The sequence below is a fragment of the Plectropomus leopardus genome, chromosome 1, assembly GCF_026936395.1.
Source record: "Plectropomus leopardus strain MGB_pleo_1.0 chromosome 1, ASM2693639v1, whole genome shotgun sequence".
In the NCBI taxonomy this organism is placed as follows: domain Eukaryota; kingdom Metazoa; phylum Chordata; class Actinopteri; order Perciformes; family Serranidae; genus Plectropomus; species Plectropomus leopardus.
The window spans coordinates 20288068-20314501 of record NC_142176.1 but is presented as its reverse complement, the minus strand read 5'-3'; the positions used below and the strand labels follow the sequence as shown (position 1 = coordinate 20314501).

General features: G+C 40.8%; 1 protein-coding gene and 1 long non-coding RNA gene across 2 annotated transcripts in view; one reads left to right on the top strand and one right to left on the bottom strand.

Annotated features, from left to right (window-relative positions):
* LOC148190404 (uncharacterized) overlaps positions 1 to 26434 on the bottom strand; it is a 215390-nt gene that overhangs the window by 126618 nt on the left and 62338 nt on the right. The gene's annotated exons all lie outside the window — the stretch shown is intronic.
* lmo1 (LIM domain only 1) overlaps positions 21879 to 26434 on the top strand; it is a 30423-nt gene continuing 25867 nt past the window's right edge. Inside the window, exon 1 of the mRNA XM_042488521.2 lies at positions 21879 to 22662. Coding sequence (XP_042344455.1) covers positions 22641 to 22662 — 22 coding nt within the window. The 5' untranslated portion in view covers positions 21879 to 22640. The remainder of the gene's footprint in view (positions 22663 to 26434) is intronic.

Here is a 26434-nt window from a genome sequence, read left to right as displayed (position 1 = left end):
ACTCTCAGTGACAGATGCCATTATAACCTGTAAAATGCGATACTGGCACTTTAAGGTTATATCATTTTACCCTTCAACTCTGGCAGCCCATCTGCTCAATAATAAGGGCACGCTCCTTTGTTTGAGGTCATATAGTCAATGTGTTCATAATAACCAGTGTTTATTATTATTTTAAATCCCTTTTGAAGTGAGATATTAAGGGATATTTTTAGTCTGCGAGTCTATTGGCTAGTATGTCGTGTTAGATAATTTTTTTCATATACAGTATAATGTTATTATCCTCTCACAACAAAGCAAAATCTACTTTGTCCCTGCCTCTGAGAGCAGTATAGTTTCTAAGGCTTTGAATCAAGACTCCATTTCTTGAGCTCCAACTCCTCCAAACAAGAAGCTATAAAGAAAAAAACCCTCAAATTTTCATCGTCACCACAGTTCAGATGACAATTATGACAGCCCAGGTTTAATCATAGAATCGGGTAGTTCATTTTCTCAATGTCAACATGAAACCTTGTCAAAAAATGAATTCTGTCTTTCTCTCGGGAGATAAGCAGGCTCCAGTGCACCGAGCTCATTCAGAGGAAAAAAAACTTGCAGGTCACAAGGCAGCGACTTGCATGTTTTCTTATTTTTTTTCACCCTCTCGGTCTATCCTCCCCCCTCTCCTTTTTTTTCTGAAAACCACCCAAGAAGAGATTAATCATGAAGGGAAAACTCAACTTCACCCTCTAGCTGCAGGTCACAGTTCTTATTTCGTGTGGAATTGGCTTTCGGAAAGCAGAAGGCCTGCCCGGGGGGCAGGGACCTGATATGAGAGGAATTTGAGAATGAAGCAGAGGGGATTGATTAGCCCACTTCATATCCCACACTCCGTAAGCACAGTCCAGCTGCAATCTAACACACCGCTGAGCTGAATAGACAAGAGAAATTGGATTCCTTCCTAATATTTAACCTTCAAGTCAGCTCTAACAGCTGTTGATGGGTTGCTCTCCCAGGTAGTTACAAGAGGACTTTTTACATGTTACATGGAGAGGGAATAGCAAAGTGGGAATGTGATGACTTTTCTGTAGGTTATTCAATTACAATGGTGCAAAGAGCAGCTAGGCCATTGAAGCACATCATCTGCATGCAACTGCACTGAGGGATTTAATTTTACACCTCTACTTGTCTGAACAGGCTGTGTGAGTGTGTGTGGGCACACACATACACGCTGCTCACATACATAAATGTGCGCACACACGCAAACAAGCGTACACGCATACACACACATAAAGAGCAATTAATGCCATGGAAGTTGAGTGCGCGGCTAATGGACGGATCATATACAGCACATAATGACTTACTTTGATGTTGGTTGTCAAAGTAGACCTATTTTAGACTCGGAGCAAAAGGCGCTTGAAAATATCCTGTACCGCTACCATTCTTTTTTATCTCTTTTCACAAGCAGATGTTAGAACAAAGAGCAATGGCATCACTTCCTTACCCTTAGATCTCGAGTGCGACTACCATTTAGATTTCTGGTTTTCTTGGTCTCCACTCAAATTCAGATCAATGTATAAAAATATGAGGAGTTGACTGATAAATGGTGCATCTCAGTGACTCTGTGACCACATTAGACGCCAATGAATATTTAGTGGCTTCATTTATAGGCCAGTTTGATCATATCCACCCACCATCTCCTGTGCCAGTCTTTGGGAAGTGTTGATAAGAGAGCAGGATGTCATCAGGCTCTTTTCTCAAGTCATTAAGCCATGCAGTTTTTTCCAAGCAAAGTGTTGCCCATTTGAATGAGCACATTAGCGAATGTCTTATGATAATTAAGTGCTTGAGTTACAGAACTGCAGAATCAGATTCATTAGTAGAGTCGCACATTTTTTATTAGCACCTTATTCGGTTCCAGTTCTGCAGCAATGCCTGACGACATACAGCTTCTCCACAATGAGGATTTAAGCAGTGAACCTCCATGATTAGAGAGGGCATATTGTAAAACTCCACATCATGGGTTTGAAAGAAGTATATTTAAAGTAAATTTAGCTGGTTTTAATGTTCCCCCATGAGAATTTAGGTCAATTTGCTGGAGCATATTTCAGGCGCGGGAAAGCAATCCAATAAAGTAGTCTGGTACAAATCTATAGATAAATGATGCTTCACATTCAATTACAGTGAGGATTTTATCTTTACTTTTCAATGATTTTGTCAATTAGTCAACACAGTGTTCCTTAATTCATCAAGGACTCTGCTCTAGTATTAGTCAGTGTGTAAGCATTCATTAGATTAGCAAAGGCAGAGGGGGGGAAAGAGGAAACACACGAGACGACATGGATGTTATTCCCGTTTCCCTAAATCCGCTCGTAAAGACAGTTTTCTGTTATGTGAGAATGAGCTCTGCTTCTTGAACTGGGCTCATAGCAGCAAACAAAACAAAGCCGGTAAACAGTCCCTTATTCCTTGAGTTTTTGACACATTGACTATCGAGCGCACACACAGTACACCAAACCAAAACCACTGGGGAGCCCATGCAGGGACCATGAAACTATACTCGCTACACAAATTAATTGGGGGAAAAAATAACTAATTCTGACATTCCCCGAAGAGGGTCTTTCATCTTATAAATAGTGGCTGCAAACTTGAGTATTTTTGCTTAAGTAACACAACACTGCAGATGATAGGATTCGTTTGGCTCAACCCCAGGGGCCCAGCATGACAAAGAACACTTGTTTAGCAACTGCACACCCAGGTCCCAACATGGGCCTGTGACTGTGCCCAACCTCACCTAGAAACCTGCTCCATTTGCATTCTGCCTCTCCAGACACCAGGCGACAGAGTCTGAGGGGATACAGCGTCCCAGAGATGGCATTGGAAGCTCACACATAAATTAGTCTTTATTCCCCCATCTCTCCTCCCTCTCTTCCCCACTGCTGCTCCTCCCCTCTCCCCCTTATTTGTCCCATGGCTTCATCACATCACAGTTCATGCAAAGGAGAGAGTGAAATCCAACTTTTCTCCATCTAATTACAATCTGTATTTACTTTCCCGGGGCTGCTGTGTGAGCCAGCATATCGGCTTTTAAAGTCTGGAAAGCAATGTTTAATTCAGCATTGAACATGTCCTTTAGAATAATAAAACAACAGTGTAAAATAAAGTTCACGCCAAATCCAAACCCGTAGTGATGAATACCAGACTTTAAATTGGACTAAATGTTTCATGTTTATAGCGTATGCAATGCACTTTAAAGACTATGTTTTTACCAAACTCTATTTTTCTCAATATTTTAGATCAGATAAATGTTTATATCGCATGCTGGCAGAGTTGTTGCGCATACTGTCTTACCCCAGTCACAAGTATCCTTTGAATTTTCAATGCATGCATTTCCCCAAGGTCGCCCCAGTGAGTAAGCAAAACCCTTTAGCATTGTTAACGATGTTGACACTGTTAGTACTGTTAGCAGTGTCAGCACAAGTGGTATTAAAAGGTAGCAATGCTAAAGGAGTTTTGCGGCTCAAAATGAAGCCGCTTACTTACTGGGGTGACCTGAAGGGAGACCGGAGGATGGCCACCATGTTTCCACCAGCAGTAATGAGGAGCACTTGGCACTAGCTAACTAACTCTGATCAAACTGGAACATAGTGCCAAGACCAACGAGTGGAAATAGAAAGGGCAGTGTGCAATGTTGAATAGCTAGCCGCTTGTCTGTCAGCAAAGCCAAAATAAAATAAAGCAAAAGCCAGAACATTTACATTGCAACACATTAAAATCTCACTACCTCTAAATGGATGGCGCTTTAAAATGTGGCGTTAAAGCTCACTGAGTCAGTGAAGCGTTGGAATAAAAGCAAAAGCCTCCTGTATTTCATTTCTTTTTTGTTTGTTTGTTTTCTTAAAAATGAACCTGTTATCAGTATTAGTCTTAGCCCAGTTATAGACTGGCAAACGGTCCCTGGACCCTGCGTCTTGCTTGACTTGTGCTGGAATAAGCCCTTGCACCGCTGTAACCCTGTACAGGATAAGCAGGTTAGAAAATGGACGTATGTTTTACTGACTAAACAACCCGGTAAAATACAGATACTTGGTAAGTGGTTCCCAGCGTCAGACAGTGATGCACCAAGGCACCCTTAAGAGGTGGTAGGAGAGACACCAGACAATGGCATTTTTTGAGACACCAGGAAACTGACGTAGTATGCAGAGGTAGAAAGTTCACATAGGGAGAATGAGAGGTAAGGTGGATGGGTCAAACAGTCCCAAGACTTTCTCCCAGGAGCCCTCTGTTTGTGTCCCGTGTGATACCAGTCAATCAAATTATTTTAACAACGATGTACTGTGCTTGTATGTGTAGCATGCTATGCTAGGGACACATGTTATATGAGCACTATTTTAATTGAAAACATCCAAAAAATGAACTAACCCTATCAACAGAGGGTGGAGAAGTAACACCTTTAAAGGTTATGTCCAAGATGCCTATGTGAAGAGTACTATACTGAAGAGATACTCACTGCTAAGCAGCCAGGGACGGGCCATCCCTTCTGTAATAATACATCCCCGCCTGAGGCGATAGTCAGTCACTGTAGCCTCTACTGTGCAGCAGGAGAGGATGAAGTTCAGTCAGCCGGTGTCGAAGTGTGTTCCCCTATTGAATAGTGCCTCCCCCATGTTAATTTGTAGCGCCCCCTAGGTGGTCATGGTTAGGGCTAAGGGTTTTGTGTTAGGTTTAGGTGGAGAGGAAACACATATCAATGAGAAAACAGTCCTTAACACAACAGCAGAGTCAATGGATACGGCGCAGAAGTTCCAGTCTCAATGAATTAGTTAGCTAGCGTGTAAATAAATACAGCAATGGCAGAAGCTCCAGGAAAATGATCGCAATCCCCATCACAAGCAGCAAAATTAGAGTAACTATTGGTGTGGCTGGGGACAGCTCTTGAAGAGTAAAAAGATGCAGTTTGATGCTGAACTCGCAACGTTTCTTTCAGACTATTAAATAACATCTAACGTTGGCTATTTACAGAAACATTTCTTTAGTGTAATTAATGACAACAAAACTGTAGACTTACAGTTCCCTACAAACTTTTCAAATGGCGTAATGTGACTTTTTTCTTGTTAATGTGGCGTTGCTAAGACTGAGCTAAGTAAACTATGAAGTAAACTATACACAAATGCCACACGTACAGATCATAAGACAGCAGCCTTACTTTGACCAGATGTATTCTGACTGTTCTGTCAGTTATTGGTTACCTTTTTTTATGACTGATGACCGTAAATTTTGGTACGCAGTGGTAGACCGACATTTACATGGTGAAATACTGCCCCCTATTCATTTGGGGGGTCAAAACCTAACCACTTACTTTTGTTGCCAAAACTAAAGGAAAAAGACCTAAAAACAAAGTATTTTAGCTATGTTCTAAGTTTATTTTGGAAAGAGACTGTATTCCTTTGATGGTATGTGCATTTCCTTTTAAAAACGAATGTTTATTTTGAAGAGGCACAATGCATGTATTAAATGCATGTTAAGTATTAAATTAAATTGGTATTCTGTCCTTGAGCATCCAAAACTGACACTGGAAGACTACACTGAGCATCATATTTTGGCATGTACAACCACTGACCAAGTGTCTGTATTTGACAATTTAGGAGTCAGAATGCGTTGGACCAGATTTAACAAAATACTTGAATAAATAATAGAAGAAATATTAAGGCATGCAGATGCTTCTAAGCAGGACACAGTGGGTCACTGAACAGTTTGATAAGAAATAAAATGATGTCAGTCATATCCTATGGCCAACGCAGTCACCACAGCTCAACCCAAAATGAATATATGGGAGATTTGTTTTACTAACATGCTCAACAGTGCTCTCCACCTGCATCATCAAAACACCAAATACGAGATTTTTTTAGGGGTTAATTTCTCAACTAGAGCTCAGAGAGGAGTCTTATGGCGTCCAAACATCTTACTTGAACATTTTATGCTAGTTTTTCCTTTCATTTGTTCCCATCTATATGCTCAACAGGCCAAGCTAGCATCCCTTTCATCGGTTGTATTATAGTATTAGCCACTAATAATGTGTTGACGGTTGAGAGTCCACAGAGCAGAGAGACTCTTCCTCCGATCTGTCCATCTAATAGGAAAAAAGGAAGACAGAACACCACTGTGGTGTTGACTCTTTCAAATGCCACCCCCACCCAATCGTTGCCTTTCCAGACAGTCACACTCTACGTTGACATGTCATTTGCTATTGCTGCAAATGCGATCATTAATTTACCCTTCCCAGTGAAACTTCATATACCCATGACACATTTTTTTCTTTGTCTAATTAAATATAATTTTGAAGCTCTTTAAATCCAACTTCATCCAAATGCACAATCTAATTTTTCATTTGCTTTTGTACATGATATAAGACATCAAGTCAATAATTTATTAAATTACTTTTCCCATTCATTTTCTTCTATCTATAATTGATCTCTCCAGTTGAAATTCTGTTGTTCCTCTTACTCAGCCAGTCTGCGGAGAGGCTGCGTGACATCACTGTGAACAGGGCTTGTACCTCGCTATACGCTCACTGGAAAACACATGCACGCATGCAGGCACGCACACATGCACGCACATGTGCACGGGCACAGGCACAGGCAAACACACACACACACACACACACAATCTCAGCACTGGAAGCACATGTAGCCCAATAATATCACACTTTGCTAGCTGGGGCAGTTTTGCACAACTCTGTTATCTTTTCTGTAGACAGTACTGCCACTACAGAGGGTAACAAACAAATAAACAAAATGAGAAAAAATACATTTCAATAATTTGATTGTTTGCAAGCAATTATTGGTAATTGTTGGTAAGCGACCTCACCTTGACAATAACTATTGGACATTTTTCATGATATGCAGAAATCAATCATAAATAATAACACACTGGTCATTATTCTGAGCAATTATATCATCATTCTTCTCATGTGCCACTGCCAGACTTTTGTCAGGAGTGACAAAAGCTGACATACTACAAGCTAATATGTCATAGCTATTCCAAGCAGCAACCTCAGAAGCTGAGACATGACGCCAATGTGGAAGTTCCCAAAAACTGTAGTTCCTTGAATGGTCACATGAGGCCAGCTCCAAAACAGAGGAAATCCCCACAGGCCTCCATGTTAAAATGTCCAACTTTACAGCAAAAAAGATCATGTTTACAGCTTGGTGCAAAAAACAGCTTGGGTCCCTAAAACTAATATTTTAATATTTATTTATTTCATGTTTACGGGGACCAGTATTTCTTTCTTCTTCCTCACTCATTTCCATTTTGTTAAGGCCCAAAGTTTAGTGACAGACTGTCTGCAAGGCGCAGCTGAGTCAGATCCACGTCTCACTCCTCTGCAGCTCCTCACTCTTGTCCAAATATGATCACCTCTGGCTCATAAAGCCAACATGGCAACAGCGGAAATGCCGAACTTGAGGCTTTAAAGCAGTAGTCCACAAACTGATGGGTGATGTCACGGTAGGTACATCCATTATTTATACAGTCCATGGGCTTTTCTCTCCAGTTTCAGTGGGTCCTACATCACATACTAGTTATAAAGGTGAACTGTAAAAAGTTTAAAAATGTTTACAATTAAGGCTCCCCTCAGTTAAATTCAGGAACTGCACCTCAAGGAGGTTATTTAAACAGTTTTCCAGTAGAGGACAGGGAGAGGGGACTCGGATCTGGCTATTTCTGGGTACCAGATCCATTCTGGATTTCCATTCGTTAAATTCTTGCAGTTAGTATGCCTCTCTGCTCACATTAAAACGGCTGGAGCTGACTCAGCCAGGTGGTTCACCACTATAGACTTGAAAGATGTTTATTTTTATGTTGCAGTGGCGCCCTGACATTAAAAGTTCTCCTGTGTAGCTTTTAGGGAGTGGCTTACAAATACAGCATGCTGCTTTTCAGCTACTTTCTGGGTGCCAAGGTTTCTGCCAAGGTAGTAGAGTCTTCCTTTACCTAAATGACCTTAAGATTATTTTTGGCCTGGTCTCCAGAGTTAGCTATGATCTGCACAGTGCAGTCGATGCTTCACCCCACCAGGTAGGAAAACAGGAGAGCTCCCCTCAGCCTATCAAGCAGGTGCTTTATCCAAGGCTGGAAGTGACTTGCCACGATAAACGCTGTACTCTCAGAGTCCAGCTGCACAACAATGACATCCTTTATACTCATGCATCTTTTAGGTTTACTGGCAGAAACTAACTCTAAAACTTTGTTTTGAGCATCACAGCCTAATCATTTTCCCAGCAGTCAGCCAAGTCTGGTTCACTAGAGAGATCCTTTCTTTTGGGAGAGCGTGCACCTATTGTATGTATCTCTGATCACAGACAAGCTCCTGATGGAAAGGGTTCGGACTTGCATGACAGTTCTTCTATTTAGAGTCTTTGAACTCCCCAAAACCAAAGGCTATCACTGATGATACTGATCCAGTGGAAGCTGCAAGACAGTTTTGTGTTTTGATTAAGCATCAAACACCTTTAGCTTGCACTTACTTTGATGCACTAGTGGATTATGGAAAGTTGTTATCATCAAAACTTTGCTGTGGATATATGTCGATGACCCTGCACGAGTGATGTTGCTTTAACTTGCTAAGCCATAGACTCTGGGGTCGCCTCCGAGTCTGTGTTTGTACTTTACTGGTTTTCTTCCTTTGTACTGCTTAGGGTCAATTGAGCTTGGCAATTTTTTTTTATGCTTCCATCCTCTATCACAACAGGGGCCAGAAAGGTACCTGTTCCTTGTTGATGTTAATTTCATGTCTTGCTGGTATCACAGCAAGAGGTGTGAGTGTCACGTTTACCCCTTAAGCCTATAGAGAGCCTGTTCATTGGAAATGTAGCTCCAAGATGACAGACACAACATTTGCCTTTTCACATTGCCACTTAACACATTGCTGATTTGGTAAGTGTACTTTGGGGTCATGCTATCCCTAATATAGGGTCAATAGTAGTGGGATTGATGATATAGGTGAGGAAAAAAACAATTCTTGTCTCACTTTAGTGCTGATACTCCAGTCATTCCACAAAGGAGAGGCCCTGTGAAAGGTGGAGGCCAAACTACCCATGTTTCTTTTGTGACTGTGTGCTCTTTGTCTGCAGTTACAGTTGATGTGTACATATAGCCCCTTTTCAACACATAAAAAAACCCCACTAACATCTGACTTTTGTATTAAAAGATAAACGTTACAGTCGGCATTCAAACCTGGGTCAAATGACTCTGCAGTAGTAGTGGTTCCAGCTCAAATCAGCAGGGATGGGAATACAACAATCTGGTGAACAACTTAATTTTAGCCCCTTTACCAGCGAGATGCAATGACACGCCAACACAAAAAACTGTCTGTCTCCATCCAAGCAGTGCTCAAACATCATTCCAAATGAGTCGGCACCGAGTTTAAGAGAGAGAGACAGAATAAGGAAGAGATAAAGTGGAACAAGAAACCACCACAGTATTTTCACTGGCCTCCATGCTACTTTCTTCTGTTTACTAATCTGTTTTCCAGCACTGTCTGTGATGTCGAACATGACACACTAACTAAAAAAACAACAACAAAAACAGAAAGGCGTACACCCGCTAATTTTGGTGAAAAAGGTGTACATTTGTGCTCTCTGAAACTGTATTGCAGGGGTTACAAAATGGCAGAGTGTAGTTCAGACCCTGGCCGAGTGACACTTCTATTTGGACTCAGATAATTTTAATTTAAAGAGACACACACTTCGTCAGTGTTTTAGCCACTATAACATAAATGTAAAAGGCTTGCTGGTCCTCATTAAAGGGTGTGAAGAACAGCACAAGTACTATGCTGTGGACCTTTTTTTTGGATCAGCCTGTGATCACAGCACCATGCTTCCAAAAAGTAACCTTTGCTTTGATACATAACCGGCAGCTTGTGTAACAGCACATTACCTTTTGCAGTATCACCTTAAAATCTAATCATGGGCTACGTCATAAAAAATAGCATGTTAACATGTTTTTCAATGATCAGTCCAGTGAACATAATGTCAAAAGCAGAATAAGATAAATAAGATAATGATCCCAGTTGTGACCAAAATACATTTTCTACCTCAACCCTTCAACAGCTCCGGTGATGAGGAGAGAACAAGGGCCTGACAACAAGGCCAGACAAGGAACAGTCTAAGAGAATTGGTCTATAATTAAATGTTTACATAATTTGATGGTTCATTTTAAAATTCAAGTGCTTCCCTGAAACAATTTCCTCTCCCTAATTACAATTTCCGTCTAGACTGACAATTACAATGCAATCTTCAGATCTTTGGAAATGTGTTTTTGATTTATTATTTCTGCCTTCATCACAGTAGTTAGTGACAAGAAATGAGTTTATAAAATAAGAGCTCAAATTATCAGGGCCTTTGACTTCTACAGCTGACTCATTATCGTACGTCAAAGAAAAGCTGAACATTTCTGACAACCACGTACAGCAGCAGAAGATCAGAGGGAGAAATAGGTTGTTTCAATTTTCTCAAAATGCTTTTCTGCTATTGAAATGAACTGCAGGGACATCAAACATTCTTGGCTGCGCAGCTTTCAGAGGGAAGACAGACAAAATTATTTGATGCCATCTGAGGCTCACCAGTGCTGAGGATCACAATACAGCTAGTTGACACACTGGTGATTATTCATGGCACTCACGCTTATTATGCCGGGGAGGCAGAACAATGGTTTTCTGTTGTGGGAAGTGAACAGTTAGAAGTTCTAACCTCTGCCAAAACAATCGCCCTATGCATTTCTCAACAACGGAGGGATGGAGGGATGCACACATCGCCATCTCCCTTGGGTGTAATCTGACTAGGATAAATATTTGCCATGCAGTCTGAACATCACACAAAACCATTGTGATGCTCTTGTGAAGCTTGCTGTGATTGCTTTACTCCACTACAGATAGGGATTTTAGCCTTCAATTGTCTTTCTTTGCTAAAATAACTACAACCAGGCATGATATGCAGCTGAAAGTGGAACAAAAATCAATTCAGAGATCAATGAAAATAAAGAAAAACCATCTTAGATAATTCCCAAAACATACAGACAGATATAGCTAGTTTTGCCTGACATTAAAATATTTCCAAAGCATTGTGAAGAGGATTTAGGAAGGTAGAAGGTACACTTTGTATGTTTGAGCTTTATTTCCTTAAAAAAAAAAAAAAAAAGAAGGAAACAGAGAGGTGGGTCGAGTATTGGTAGTGACACAAATGATATTGCTTTGTCTTTGAAGAGCTCCGGTAAAGCTGTTCTGTGAATTTCTGCTTACCATACAGCACGCCGGCCCATGAAGCTCGTGTTTTACCATCACACACATCCATCACTGAGTCAAGAATCATATCAATACTTGCCCATTTCCCCATTTGGGGAGAGCTGAGTAGATCAATTCATTTAAAAGGAACCACAGCCAGACATCCGTTTTAGAGATTAGAGCATATATTGGCTAGTCATCTGATGGAGGGTTTAAGGTTCATTAAGTCAATGGAATCCTTAATCAATAGGCAAACTTTAAGTCCAGGCTTTCATGGGCAGAATTTCTACTGCATATCTAGTAACACCGGTAAGGCACAAAGCTCTAAGCAGCCTTGGTCTTATTTTGCTGATGTTTATATTGTATTTCAAAATGTGTATTTTGCCCTTGGTAAAGAGCTAGCCTGAAAAAACTGCCTAAACTATTTGTAACAGAATATTTCAAAAGACTAGTAATGTATTTATAAAATTGTGAAATGCAGTCTTGGAGAAAAAGGTTTTACAAATCCGTTTCATAACCTTGGTGCTGTGATGAGGCTCTGAGGCAATAAAATGGGGGAATATTGGTGAGAAATAATTCCATGTTCCATTCTCAGAATCAAACAACTGGTAAACTTTGACAGTCAAAGGATAACGACACATGATAAGTATTGAATGCATGCTGCCATATCTGTACACTATTGTCCAAATGACAGTGGGTGAGTCCTCAGTCACTGGGTTTATGTAAATTGTGCAACTCAAGTTTCTGTCTACAGTCCAGCGTATCCTTCTCTGGCTTAATCGTGGGGCATACTCCAGACGTGATTCTTAAGTGTCACTCTGGTCCACCTGAATTATTGTTTGTGTGTAATGCAGGGGAAGAACCAGCATGCAATGAGAAGTGGTTGTGCCCTCTGATTGATTGTTAAGTGTTGTCCAGGAGCCCATTGCCAGACTCCACTTAACGGCCTGCACAGCAGAAAGCAATCAGTGGCTGTTACTAAGGGTCTCGTGGGGACGGGTCCGGTCATGATTGATCTTCAGTGGATTGCTGAAGATGCCTCTGAGAACTTCACCACAGTCGTGCTCAGGTCTGAGAGAGTGCCCTCGGACTTCAATGTGTGGCATCACGTCAACCAAGAACTTTTCATAGTGCAACACAAAGAAATGGAAACCATTTTTATACTGATTCAACATTCCTTGTTTGGAGAATATGAGAGGTCTTGGTGTGTCTAATCATAAGTGGTATTGCCCTGTGAGGCATTTTAATTGGCATGACAAATGCTGTGTATTTGCATACATCATTCATACGGTATGTTAACAGCAAATTACCACATGAAGCCGTGCATTATAGCCAAATAGTAAATCCCAGTGGATATATTACGTGTCTCCAGGCACTATCATACCTGAGGACAGGCATACACACACATACACACACACACACACACATCGCTGCCTCTAGTACCAGGCAGTAGAGCTGTCGGCTCTCCAGTGGTGTGTCAATGTGTTCAGTGACCACAACGCCTGGTGTTATTCTCATTACAGAGGGATCAAAGGGACATGAGCTTCATAGCAGCGGGGACTCTCTTCAGCCCCCTGAGAAGCAACTCCTCCTCTAATCTCAAAGGTCACATTTAGTCATTCAAATATAAAACAGCATCACATCACTCGCACCCATGTGACCTGCTGGAGTCTTCTCCGGAGCCTAGGTTTCACAGGAAACAGACAAAACCTTAAAGAATGGAAAACTGGAGAATGTAGCAGCAGTTGTCCTTTCGCGATAATTAGCCTCTAAGGTCCCCAAAATTATGGTGATGACCCTGTTGATATTTAATCTAGACTGGTAAGTAATGTTATTTAAATATTCAATTAATATTCCAAGGCCCACGTACCACACACAAACAATAATCCTCATTAAGAAGCTGGATGAGGGTTTGTCCTTGCAGAGTAAAATAATGACTGAAAATCACGGCCATGACTTGTGCAAACAATTAATATTCTGTGCGATCACTGATTCGACAATGCTCTGATGTCAGGGGTTAAGTGAGGTAAGGGGATGTAAGGATGAAATCTAGCATAATCATAAATATCTTGCTATTTCATTTGCTCTTTTTTTCCATTTATTTTCTTACTTTCACAATTTTATGCTCACTTCCCAGGGTTACTACAGCTTAAGGCAAATAAGATTTGAGACTTTTATTGACATTTTTTTAATTCCGCTTCGAATTAATTAAAGACCAATTTTATATTAACCAAAATAGAAGGAAACAAAAAACATGAACTGACATCACCTACTTAGGGTAAGGCATAACTTGCCCAAATGTTGATGGACTTTTTTAAGAAATATGTGTTGTAAATTTTCTTGGCGATATGGTGTTTCTTACTCCACATGCAAGATTTCAGAACCTTCATTCTCATCGTGCCAAGTTTGAAAAACTTTCTAAATAAAATACACCTAGACCAGCGATACTCAACTTATGGCCCCTGGGGCAAATCTGGCCCGCGATATGGTGCTGGGTGGCCCTCCAAACATTTTTTAATTCACAATGAAATAAATACTAGGATTTTCTTGTGCTTTTAAGAAAATAAAGTACTAGTGTCAGCCAAGCAGTGACCGGTGGGCCTGAAAAATGAAGCCAACTTCAAGTGCCAAAAACTGCAGTTCCTTAAATTGCCACTTGAGGCTGGCTCCAGAAGTGAGTCAATCCTCATAGACGCCCATGTTAAAATGTTTGACTTAACAGTAGATATGACATGTTTACAGCCTGTTACAAAAAAAAGAAAAGAGGAAATCTGTATAGCTAATTTCAACATTAATGACAACTGTCAAATGTACAGTTAAAGTAACGGATATTTCAGGGCAGGACCGACCATTAGGTGGCTACAATCTATCTATGAGTCAAATGCTGAACTCGAGGCTTCAAAATGTGAGTCCACAAACCAATAGTTGACGTCAGGGTAGCTACTTTCATTATTTTATACAGTTTATGGTTTCAGCCATGCAGCAAAATCTTAGTTAAATAGGCACTATTCATTAAATTTGCACCTCCCAAGTACAGGGACAGCTAACGATCAGACAGTGGATCCTATGCTCTGAGCACCCTGATCAAAAACAAAATCAAAAAGTGTTTTTGGGTCTGTTATTCTGATCATGTGACATTAATGCGAGAGGCAATCAATCAGTTATAAACAAAAAGAAATATATATATATGTATATATGTATGTATGTATGTTACCAATTATTTGAGATTTTACAATGCAAAGTAAGAAAAAAACTATTAATAAAATCCTTCTTTCCATGTCTTAACATTTTTAATACTCTTGAAAGACTGATTAAAGCCTCTTTTTTTTTTTTACATCAATTAAGGCCTTATTTTTATATTAATGAATTCAGTGCCTTTCAAGACTTTTTAAGGACCTGCATGAACCTTGCATCCTCATTAATTAACACGTTACACGTGTAAAAGAAACAGTTTAACATGTGTAATGCAGAATAGCACCACAGTCAAAGGTACAAACACTGCAACAAACACGCAACGTTCACAATTAAAATCACACCAGTGATTTTTGTCATGGAATTTAGTTTTCATTCTTTAAATGACACAGTGAGTGGACAGTGATGGTGGCAGCTAATAACACTGCAGTGCCAACAGCAGTTCCTCGGGATCTGAGCAGCTGTTCTGCAGTCTATATTGGCCTGTTCTTCAAGTGGAGAAAAAAAGAGCAACCTAGATGAGAATTTTGTGCTTCAGTGGCTATTGAAAGATGAGGCAATAAACGGCTAAACTTGAGTAATCACACACTCCCTGAGGAATTTCTCAAATGGGGATGGTCAAAAACCTTGAAATTTGAGCCCCTCGCACGCGGCCCAGGCTTTAACATTTGATGAGATTCATTATTGTAGGGAGCTGAATACAAGTGTCTTCTGATTACAGGGCCCACCATTAAAAGTTCCCACCAGTGTGCATTTCCATGGTGGAGCGTCAATGGGATTAAAATCTCAATTCACTCCAGTCAATTCTCCAGTAACAAGATTTCATTAAAAGCAGGCAGGGAGGAAAATGGACTCGAAAGCACTGAAACAGCTGGACTATAAATTATAAAAATGTGCTTTCTGCTAACTGAACACACCTTCAGCTTGCAGATGCATTATTATTTAATGTTCAGAGGAGCTGGTTTTATGTAAATTGGAGTCTTCTATTCTCTTCAGTCCCCTTCTCAATGCCAGGTACTTCCAAACCAAGCAAAGGGAGAGATTATGCAAACCAATTAACATATGAAAATAACGTATTAATATACTGTCTCTGAACTGTATCCAATCAGTTCCTTTTCACTGGCGTGTGTACAAAACAATTAAAATTAAATTTATACTGCTCTTCCTTAACATATTCTGCAGCAAATGGAATCAGTGAGCAAATGCTGACAAAAGTTTTACAGGCCTGTGTTCTTCCTTAAAGGCACACTGACTTTAAGAATATTTATAAGAAGCTGTGCTAATAAATTCCACTCTTTGTTTCTCCCTAATGATGTGTGCATCTGAGACAAAGCAGCGAAATCCATAGCGGTAGCCAGGTGCTAATGAATGGCTTACATTATGCTGTCCACTAATTACTACCGCACCATAAATAAAACACAAGACAATCAATTAGTGGAGACGTGTGTTTGTTAGTCATGGGCAGCAAGTTCCTCCAGGCCACGGCTCTGCAACAGACCTGCCTCTTCAGGGTGTGATTTTGAAATGGATGCGATGAGTTCAGATAAATCACATTTTGAATGTTACTGAATGCACTTCTGGCAATCTATTTCCACTCGCACAGATTATGAGTAAATTAATTTCTGCACAGTTTCAACAGAGAGGTGTCATAAAATGTTAAAATGCACATGGAGCAGAAAGTCCTTTCCACTGAATTAGACAAAAGAAATCCAACAGGCGGCTATCATCTCGCTTCCTTTAAATGGAGCTTTGCAAAAAGGCTTTCTCTTCCACTTTATACAAAGCTCCTCCAGTTTCCCAGACACCAACTGGCTGACGTATCACACTTGATTTGAACCAGAGCAGGGGAAATCAGAGTGCATTAACACTGCATGTAGAGGGCACTAACTGAATGATCCTAGCATTATGCGGCCTCTGGCCTGGCCTATCTGCGTAGTTTGATGCATAATTTGAGCATTAATGTAATTTACATTTTAACACAGTCCCAAAAGTAAACTGATTAGTTGATAGTTATCTACTAATGTGCCAAGAGGACCCACATGTCACTTGCATGCAGGCAGAGGGACGGGATTACACATGACAAGGTTGGCCTTGCAGGAGCACAGACAAAGAGACAATGCCTGCCAGAAGGACAGACACCAGAGAGAAGTCCCGCACACATGCACACAAACACGCGCTTCGAGTCTAACACAGAATCTTGTGAGGTAAATGGTTGTCGTTCAGGTTTGCTAGTGTAGCATTTCTGTCTAACAGGATCTATCTTTCTTCTTTATTTTCAAGGACCTCTGAACAGATCATACCAAAAAGGAGTGAGAACCGTTACAATAAATCTGGAGGACACAACAATAGGTTCTCAGTTGTGCTTGCAGTCCTCAAACCACTTGGTAACATCTACAAATATGTGTTTGTGCAAAAGTTTCAAGGGCAGTTCACTTGCCAGACATCGTATTAATCAATCTAAAATTCAAATTTGAAAAACTTATTAAAAGTTTTTCTGGGCCATCAAATGTCTTTTATCTCTGTCCCGGCAGAGTTCCTTATTTTTCATGGGACAAATTAGTGCCCCTGTAGATGACAGAAGCGCTTTAAAGAAAGTGCAACAGAGTTGCAGTCCCATGATGCAACGCTCCCAGTGGTTACATCTGCTCCATTCTTTCATCTTTCTCCATTGTTAGGTGGGAGCTGTCACATTAGGAGGAGAATCGTGGCTTCTTCCCACCCCCAAGTACCCCTTTTTTCCCATTCCAGCAGTTGGCAGGGTGGCAGGCCCATACAAAGGAGCGTGCACCAGGAGCGCAGAGGGGAGCACCGTTAGAGGAAAAACAGTTTGGGAATTAAGGTCATTAATTTTCCACTTTCAAGGGCTGCCACACAGACGGAGATAAAGTCAGCATAAATATTCCGCCGAAGTTTCTCCTGTTTTTCTCCTCTCCCCATTTTCATCGGCAGCCCATTTATCTCCATGCTGTCAATTAGAGGCAAAAGCAAAGAACTAATTAGGAACTGTGCAATTTTAATTAGCTGTTTTGATAATTAAACTAATTGGTTCCCTTGTGTTTCTGCAATGTGTGCTGAGAACTTTTTTGATATCTGGGCAGCAGATTTCCCATCCGCTGGTTAATTAGTCACTTTTGCATTAAAAAGGAGCCTTCCTTAATAGCCTTAATTTGCAGTTGAAAAGAGAATCTACCATCAATAATTTGTGTAATTGGTAACCGTTTGATTGTAATTTAGAGGCACGGCCGGACAGCTCGGCATGTCTAATTCCTAATGACTAGGATTAAAGTTGGATTAACTGTTTGGGAAAGGGATTCACTCTCCTCTCTTTCCAACCCACCAAATGACACCTTGTCTACATTTGATTGGTCATGAAATTCAAATTGACTAGGTGAACAGCAGGGCTTATATCATTTCCTGTTACTTCCTATACGGTGAGCCTGTCAGGTTACATCAAAAAGATTCCAATAATTCCTCGCCGTCTCAGGAGCTCGGCGAGGAAGATAATAAAAAGAGGTTACAATTTATTATGAGAAGTGTTAAACCTCTGCTATCAAACCCATTTGTGTACAAGTCTGAGGGGAACACATGGCAGAGATCAGCCACTAGGAGGAGCAGAAATCTCAGAGTGACAAAGTAAAGTACATCTGTTCACTGAAACTTCATTCAAGTAGCAGGCTTTTCTCTCTGAACCTTAAATTACACATAAACACAGTGTATGTTCCCAAACATTAACTGAATGCCCACCTGCAAGTTACAGACCTAAACTCAATGCAATGATGGTACCATTACTATAAATCATTGTGCACAACTGAACTGGTGTTTGCTACCAGGGGAAATCACACCGATGTTTACAGGTGTCAGCTTAATGCTAGAATGCATTTGAATATTGCCAGAAGCTGGGAAACCTGGACTAAAAGCATATCATTCAACATCTTAACTGTCAGGCACCATCTCTTTACTTTTACAACACAGAGCCCCGTCAGTAGTCTGATTAAAAAGCACCATTCATCCCACTTAGCCAGAATACAATTAAGGGACATGGCTTTAAAAGCCCAGCCCTGAAGCTTCTCCCCAGCCCACATAAAAGGAGCACTCTCCACTGAGCCTTGCCTGTAAATATCATGTTTGATATGAGGTTTTAATCTGCTTAGCCATTCTGAACTATAGAATGGGCTCATCCTCTCTCTGAAACCTCTGTCCAATGGCTGTGTGCCTGAGGACGAATAGGAACACAACACTAGTGCGCTATCTGATTAGGTGGGGTTAATTACAGAGCACTGTTTTGTAGTGGCTGCATTTGAGAGCCGCCCATAAATAGATGGGCATGGCTAATGCATGCTCAGAAATGAATTTTAATTAACTGTGTATCAGAGAGGCCCACTTAGGGGCTTGTTTGTAGTATGTACTGACCTCGCTGTTGGATGTGGAGTGGGAAAGGGTCTGCACCCAAGACACTGTAAGAGGCGCTGAAGAGTAGACCACGGCCTACATGAGCCACGTTTCACAGACACACAAAATGTTGTGTCTCTACACAAAGGTAATGTGGGTAATTTATATTGATGAGAGCCCTGATTGAGAGCCACTCTGCGACCGGGCCATGCCTTCACATTATGATCATCTCAGTTGGACTGAGACACTACAACACTTGTCCAAATGAGGATCAAATACCAGCGACACTCTTATATGCACGAAACATCCTCTGCTATATGATTTTCTACAAAATACAGGCTCAAAAACCTAGTGAGGTAATTGCGTTAAATTCTCGACGCCGTTATAACCCACCCCTCTCACACGCACGCCATTTTTGCTCCCTCTCTGAATGGTCTTTATATAGTGTTTTTTCCCACATTCAAATGTCAAATGGCTATTTGAAGTCAAGCCCCGATGATACTGAACCATTCTTTCCCCTTTCATTTCCAGTTTTCTGTGTGATTGGATTAATTATGTGCCACTCACTTTGCTAGAGGTCAGCAAACATACATTCTCGGTCATAAGTCATCAATCTATGTGACCGTGGAGATGAAAAGTCAAGCATGTCAGCCAGGAAGCTGGACAGAGAGGGATCAGGCCATTGATTTCAGGGCCAAGCCAATCTCACTGCCGCCTGCTGCCCTGAGAACTGAAATTATCCCTATGGGCTATGTACAGTGGGCTTTATACCTTAGATTTGTAGTGCATGATCACATTAGCGGGGCCTATAAAAAAGAAAAAAGTTACTTTAAATGCAGGGCAGGATAATTATCAAATGGGAGAGCATGTGTAGTCCATATACTGCACTGTGCTCACTGAATCTATAAAAACTGTGCAATGTGGTTCAACTCAAAATACATGCCTTTTTATACATGAATGTGATTATTTTTACTCAGTGTAGCTCACATGTTTATTCAAAATATAGAATTGTTCCACTATCCTTTTACCTTCACAATACTGATTCCGATACTTGAACTTGCATATCGGCCAATACTTACTACTGATGAGATACCAATCAAAAATTAATATATGTAACTGCTGTATATTACTGATCCTGTATGGATGAGAAATGATTGCTATCATTGCTGTATGGCATTTGTCAGGTTAAACCCTTTGGGAAAAAACAAACAAACAAACAAACAAATGCAAACAGAGAACAAATGCCATAGAACTATCTTTTATCCAGTGAAAAATTTTACAGAACTGCCAAAGTTTTTCCAACGGCTAACGTTCCACTATTTACTGGAAATCTATTTTTCCTCAGCGCACTAAAACAGTGGTTGCCAGTGACTGCACAGCGCAATTTGCTGTCCATTTCAGAATGTGAAGAAGAACCGAAATCTTGGACAACTGCCTTTTATCCGAGTGTTAAACTTTTACGTTTATTAGTAAATTGTGTGGTATTAAATAGGTGCACAGACACACATACCAGCCTTTACTTAATCCCAACTCGTCAAATACCGCTGCTTGGTCAGGGATTTTGGCGTCGGGCACCAATGCAAAAAAGGCTCCTTTCGTGATTAGCCAGTTGGCAGCGTCAGTTTTTTCCTTTCGCAGCGATATGATACTGGTGTTGGAACAACTCTAGTTTACACAGATATATAATTTAGGGATGCACTATATTGGATTTTTTGCAGATATCCGTTATGCCAATGTAAAAAAACTGATTTGGTCGATAACCGGTACCGCGATCGAAATACCCACTTTTATCGCCTAGCTAATTTTAGTGATCATAAAGTCTCTTCTGTGGTGCAATTAACATATCATGCATACTCTTATGGTGATGGCCCACCAGCAGATGGAGACATTAAATACAATGCTTTTTAAAGTATGCAATATTCATTCATTGTGCAAAATAAGAAAATATTTCAATATAGTTTTGATGTTTTATACATTTTCACTTTGTCAGTTTAAAAATAAAAAAAAAAGGTATAAATATCGTCAGAAATCTGCATGTTGGTCAATTACGATGTTTCACTTTAAAGCCGATATCATCTGATACTGATGATGTTCCAGGATTATCATGCATCCCTAATATAATTCTAGTGATACAAAAACAATTTAACACTGCAGAAACCTTACTAAAATGTGGACAAATGCAGATCTTAAACAGCCCTTCCTTCTGAAATAGTTTGAGTCATTACAATTATTTACTGTTGCAATTATTGGATTATAGAGTAGCTGATGATAATGTGCTTAGAGTAGGGCTGGTGCAAAATGTAACAGAAGGCAAGGACAGACTGAGCACGCTCACACCACAGACAGCCTGCTGGCTGCTGACGAACCAACATTATTGTAGCTATACTCCACTCCACTCTCCTAAATGGCTAATCTTTGTTGGATCTCACCCTTAATTGGTTAACAGTCTCCGCAGGGCAAGTGAAAGTGGTGCTATTTAAGGCTCCACCATGAAACAGCAACACTTTCATCTTGGCAATAACAGGCAACAATTATATTACCAGATTCGAAAGTGAACCCTCTATCTACCCACTAATCAAAAACGCAGCCCATCTGTTGTGCTGTCTCTTTTGAAACGACTGTTTATCTGCAGCCTGTATGATAACTGTGTCTGGACACTAATTAACTGCTAAATAGACCGCAATTAGATGTTATTTCTATTAAATTCTGCAGGGGGAAAAAAGTAAGAAGAAAAACAATAAGCGCATTTTATGTTTACTCCAACTGTACCAGGCACCGACGGAGCAGCATCACTCTCCCTCAATGTCTCTCTCTCTCTCCCTCTCTCTCTCTCTCCCTCTCTCGCTCTCTCTCTGACACACGCGCACTCGCGTCCGTGCGCACGTGCATCAATACAACCATACGTGCATGCGCGCTCTCTCTCACTATCACGCACGTTCAGACTGGCAGGCAGACCCGTCGCACGCACGCACGCACGGACGCGCGCGCACACACACTTTCCCTTAGCTGTGCTTTTGTGTTTTGTCAGAATTAATGAGAAAAGTTCCCTTGCCCTAGGGGTAATTAGTGTCCTTGGAGTTAAATAAGCTAATACTTAGACACCTCTGGCACAAGCAATTATGTTTGTGTATTGAATAATTGATTCAAAGAGGGGGGAAGGGCTGCTAATCAGATCTGAGCATAATGAATTGATTTAATTAACAGGGGAATCCGAGGGTCTCTGGAAGCTGCGCGCATTTATTCAGTAGCAGCAGAGGCGAGCGCGGCACATAAACTGGGAGAGAGGCGGCGTGAGTTTTTGCTTTTAGCAGTTGTCAGATTTGCAATTGGATTTGTTTGAATGTAGTTGTTGTTTCGGGAGCAAATGAGAACGAGAAAGAGAGAATATTAACAGCGAAGGGGAGCTCGGCCGTTCAGTCTGAGCGTCTGATCCGTCCGTGTGTGCACTGTTACAGATCGGCGACACTAGATTTATATCGCTTTTCATTGTTTTGCCTTTTTTTTATTCGCATGGAATTTATCAAGCATCGCTGTTTGATCGCTATTTATTTGCGTTACAGTTCAGTCCGGATAGGGGGATCTCGCCGCGTATCTCACCGTGTATGAATTATTATTGATAGGAGGAGGGAAAAAAACGTGCAGACGGCAATTCATCTTTCCAGGGTTTTTGGTTGATCGAGGCGTAGTCTAGTCAACCGCGCGTTTCAAAGCCATTTCCAGGAGAAGCTGAGAGCAGACCGAGCGGTGCAGCCTGCTGGAGCCGAGGACGGATCGCCCGGGGAAGGACTCCTCGTTCCTCAGGACGATGGTGTTGGACAAGGAAGAGGGTGAGTAACATCTCCGACCGTACGATGCTATAACCCGGGGAGTAACACGGCAAACTACTGACATTTTAAGTGTTTCCCGTCGCCCCGGACCCTGCGCACCCGCAGCCTCCGCTTTATATTGGTTTTTTCAACCCCATTTAGTCACGACAGGCTCCGTGTTTTCGTCAACAAACCCGGGTTGCTTTCTGTATACCATGAAGTTACACGAATAACCACAGCCCGAACTGCAGTTTAGTTCGGGAGAGAGTTGCATCTTTATTGAGAGCACATAGCGTTTTTTTTTTGATGTGCAGCCCAGAGTTTGAGGAGACTCCACAGACGCTGCAGTGCATGTGGCTCCTCTTTTCTTTCCTCCACTAAGTGCTTTTTGCGTCTGTGAAGTTAGCGAGGCAGCCTTTGACATCACCACGGGATGGGAGATGACAGCAGAGTGCTTTTAACTTGATTGCAAATTATGGATAGCGCCCGTGCAACGTTCACTCACTTTCCATCCAAATAGGCCTACTTGCATTACTTATCTATTTCAATGTATTTAGGTTAATGGGTGAGGCAATCTAATTAATTTTAATTTAAATCAAACTCGCCTCTAATGACGTCCCATTTTGGATTAGACTGATGTTGAGATGTGCAGTGCATTTATCACATTCAGGTCTAAATGGTGCTCTTGTATTTTAACACATTTATACAACATAATGATAATTCAAAATAAAGACTAAAAACAGTGCTGAGGGCTCTCTGGGCTCTGAAATGAAGTTATTCTGTCTTTAAGAGTACTCTGACTTCTGACCACCGGCTGACATGTGCAATAACAACCTCAACTAACCCTAAAACACACATTTTTATACTGTTTTACAAAGTACAGTGTAAAGCCTTTACATGTTTGAGTTTATCCAGCGCTCCTCCTCCCCCTCCAAAAGTAATGGATGCATTGTAGCCCATTATTTTTGTTTGAAAATAGATATTTCATATCTCTTAGCAGAGCATCCTTTCACTTACACATATAAAAACCAATAAAGGATTGCAGCAGTGACATAAATTGGTCTGTCTGGATGAATCCATGTTGTGCTGCAAATGTACCCAAATTAACTCAACTGTAAATTGTCTCCTTTGGATGTCTGTCGAGCTAAAAGTTCCCCATATGATTCATGATTCAGATTGCTTTTAACAGTTATTGGCTAAGCAATATGGTAAATGTACAAGGTGATGCAAATGGCATTAGTGGGAAAGGATGCACAGGAGCATGTAATGCAGTCAATACTACATTAACTACTGATGCCCAATTACAGAACCAGGGAGAGTGGCTTTTAGGAGCATTAGGACTTGCAGAAAAGCTGAGATCACCTGCTGCTCATTGCCTAAAAGCTTCACCCTTTATTTGCTGGGCCCGACCAGCAGCTCTAGCATTTTGGCCAGGTTGTCAACAGAGCTGCTTTGGATCTGTTCTCTTTCATTGTGGTGCCTTTTAGCGTTTATTGGCTCTAAAGTTATAGGCTTGTCAATTCAACCTTCTTGTCTAATGTATCCACTTAGTGCCTGCACAAATAAATGTGTGCATATGTGGAGAGAGGAGAGGTGTGGGTCAGTGTTTTTGGGTTGGCCACATGGGTGTCTGTGTGTGATTACCGTCTGTGTCTCTTGATTGATTCACTATTATGTCCGTGTGTGTTTGCGCATGCTGCTTAAGTGTTCATATTTTAGTCCTTGCGTGGCCCATAAAACAGATCATCGGTGTGTGTCCTGTCTCGTGTTTAAAACCTGCCATCCTGGCTGGCAATGAAGTGATGCTGCTGCTGCTTGTTTGGCAGAGTGTTTTTTGAACTCTGACTTCTTTCTGAAAAGTCTGCAACAATTTGTGCAACAAAAGCAGCAACCAGAAATGAATATATGTGACCCCTTATTGGAAAATATGCTTGTTACAAACCATATCCCACAGTACAAGTCTATTAAGCATCAGAAGTTTAACAAAACAATTTAGACGGACAGCCGCCAGTTGATCAAAAATATTTCTCTTGTTAGTTTCACGTTGCATGTCGCTTCCTGTCTTTATTATCCATCTTGCCTGTCACAGGTTACATGCACATTGCAAACTTATCACCACACTCTCATATGATGCAGCCATTAACTTTCACTTTCTGGTAAAGCACTGAGTCAGAAAGCACGGAGGAGGACTGTAAAAGGAATACAGGCACTGCTCTGTGAAACGACCTAATATGCAGGTCAGTTAGTAATGAATAGCAACACATGTACCAATTCTGTGTCAACATTTTATTTCACCCTGTGATATGAAGGTTCCAATTTGCGTCTAATTTGAGAGGAAAAAGCAACTCAGCCATTTTCTCTCCTCCTTCGTACTAACTGCAGAAGAAGCAAGTGACTCCACACAGATTTTTGCTGAACATTAACACAACTACAGTATCTTTGCAGACCTGAGCAGAAGAAATATCCTCCAGCTCCTGATACATTTCTGGTTACCTTTCCTTGTTAATTTATGACCCTGTTATCATCCTGTCCGGTGAAATTTGTACATTCATAAAGCATGTGATTGAAAAGCAATGCTTCAGATGAATACAGACTGGTGATCTGTCGGCTGCTGTAATAAAACTTGGGCTTCAGGCTCCGATTTTTATTTTGAAATAATAAGAATTGCTTCATTCTTTACCGGTGTTACCATGGTAATACTGTCTTGTAGCGATGTTATATTGATTTAGAAAGTGGACAGTAATATTTCTTTTCTGTTATTTGGTTTCTGAGGGTTGATTTCTAATTTCCAGCTGGAGATTACTTTTATATGTTCCTTAAGTCTTTTCACTTTTCCAAAGGAATGCAATTTGCTCCCCTGTATTTGCTATTTTCTCAGCTTATTGGTTTGCTCTTACTTCAAAATTAAACTTGCCCATTTCAAATATTGAAATTACGTCTGGTTTTTGTGCTCTGGGCCCTGAACAATATTACAAACACATTGCTTCGTTTGATATTTCTTAAGTCACCACCGTTTCCTTTAAAAAGCTTTATTACAGGAGCCTGCACCGCCTTTGCAGTACTTTTCCAATTTTGTCTAAAACATAGATTGTCAAGGGAGGATGGTGTGTGTTTTAAACAGTTACAAGTGTGACCTGTGCACGAATGAATGCAGGAAAATCTCTTTTTTATATTAGTATACACACAACAAAATAGTACCAAAACATACAAAATATGATGTAAAATAACACTCTGCATTGATACACTTTGCACCCTCACTGCATCCATATTATACTAAAGCTGTTCTCATTTATTTACACAAAATCACATTTATACCATTTACAGCTGTGAGTGTTTAATTCCGTCTAATCTGTTTCTGATATTACAAATACAGAATTCTTCGCTGGAGACAATTTCGCTTGTCACCACTAAACCTCTAGATCCCTATCAGCCCTGATCGTTTCACGTCTACGAGTGCTCCAGTTGTGTATCGTTTTCCATAATCTTAGTGGAATTCAAAGGGACTGAATTGAGACTTAAGAGACACGTGTTAGTGAGCGCGCCCACCTGCCTTTGATGTAAATGGCTGCACTCATCAGTGTGGCACACAAACTCAATTATGCACTTTTGAGCTGTAAGAGCATCCCTTTTATTATTGCCAGAGGCCACATGCTCGCCATGTTATCACACGAATTTTCACAACAAGATCTGGCTGCCACATGCATCACAGGGAGCAGACGATCCCTGTTGTGTTGTCCAAAGTCTGACCCTTTTATTCACTCCAAATGATTTTTTCAATGTCATGAGGAATTTC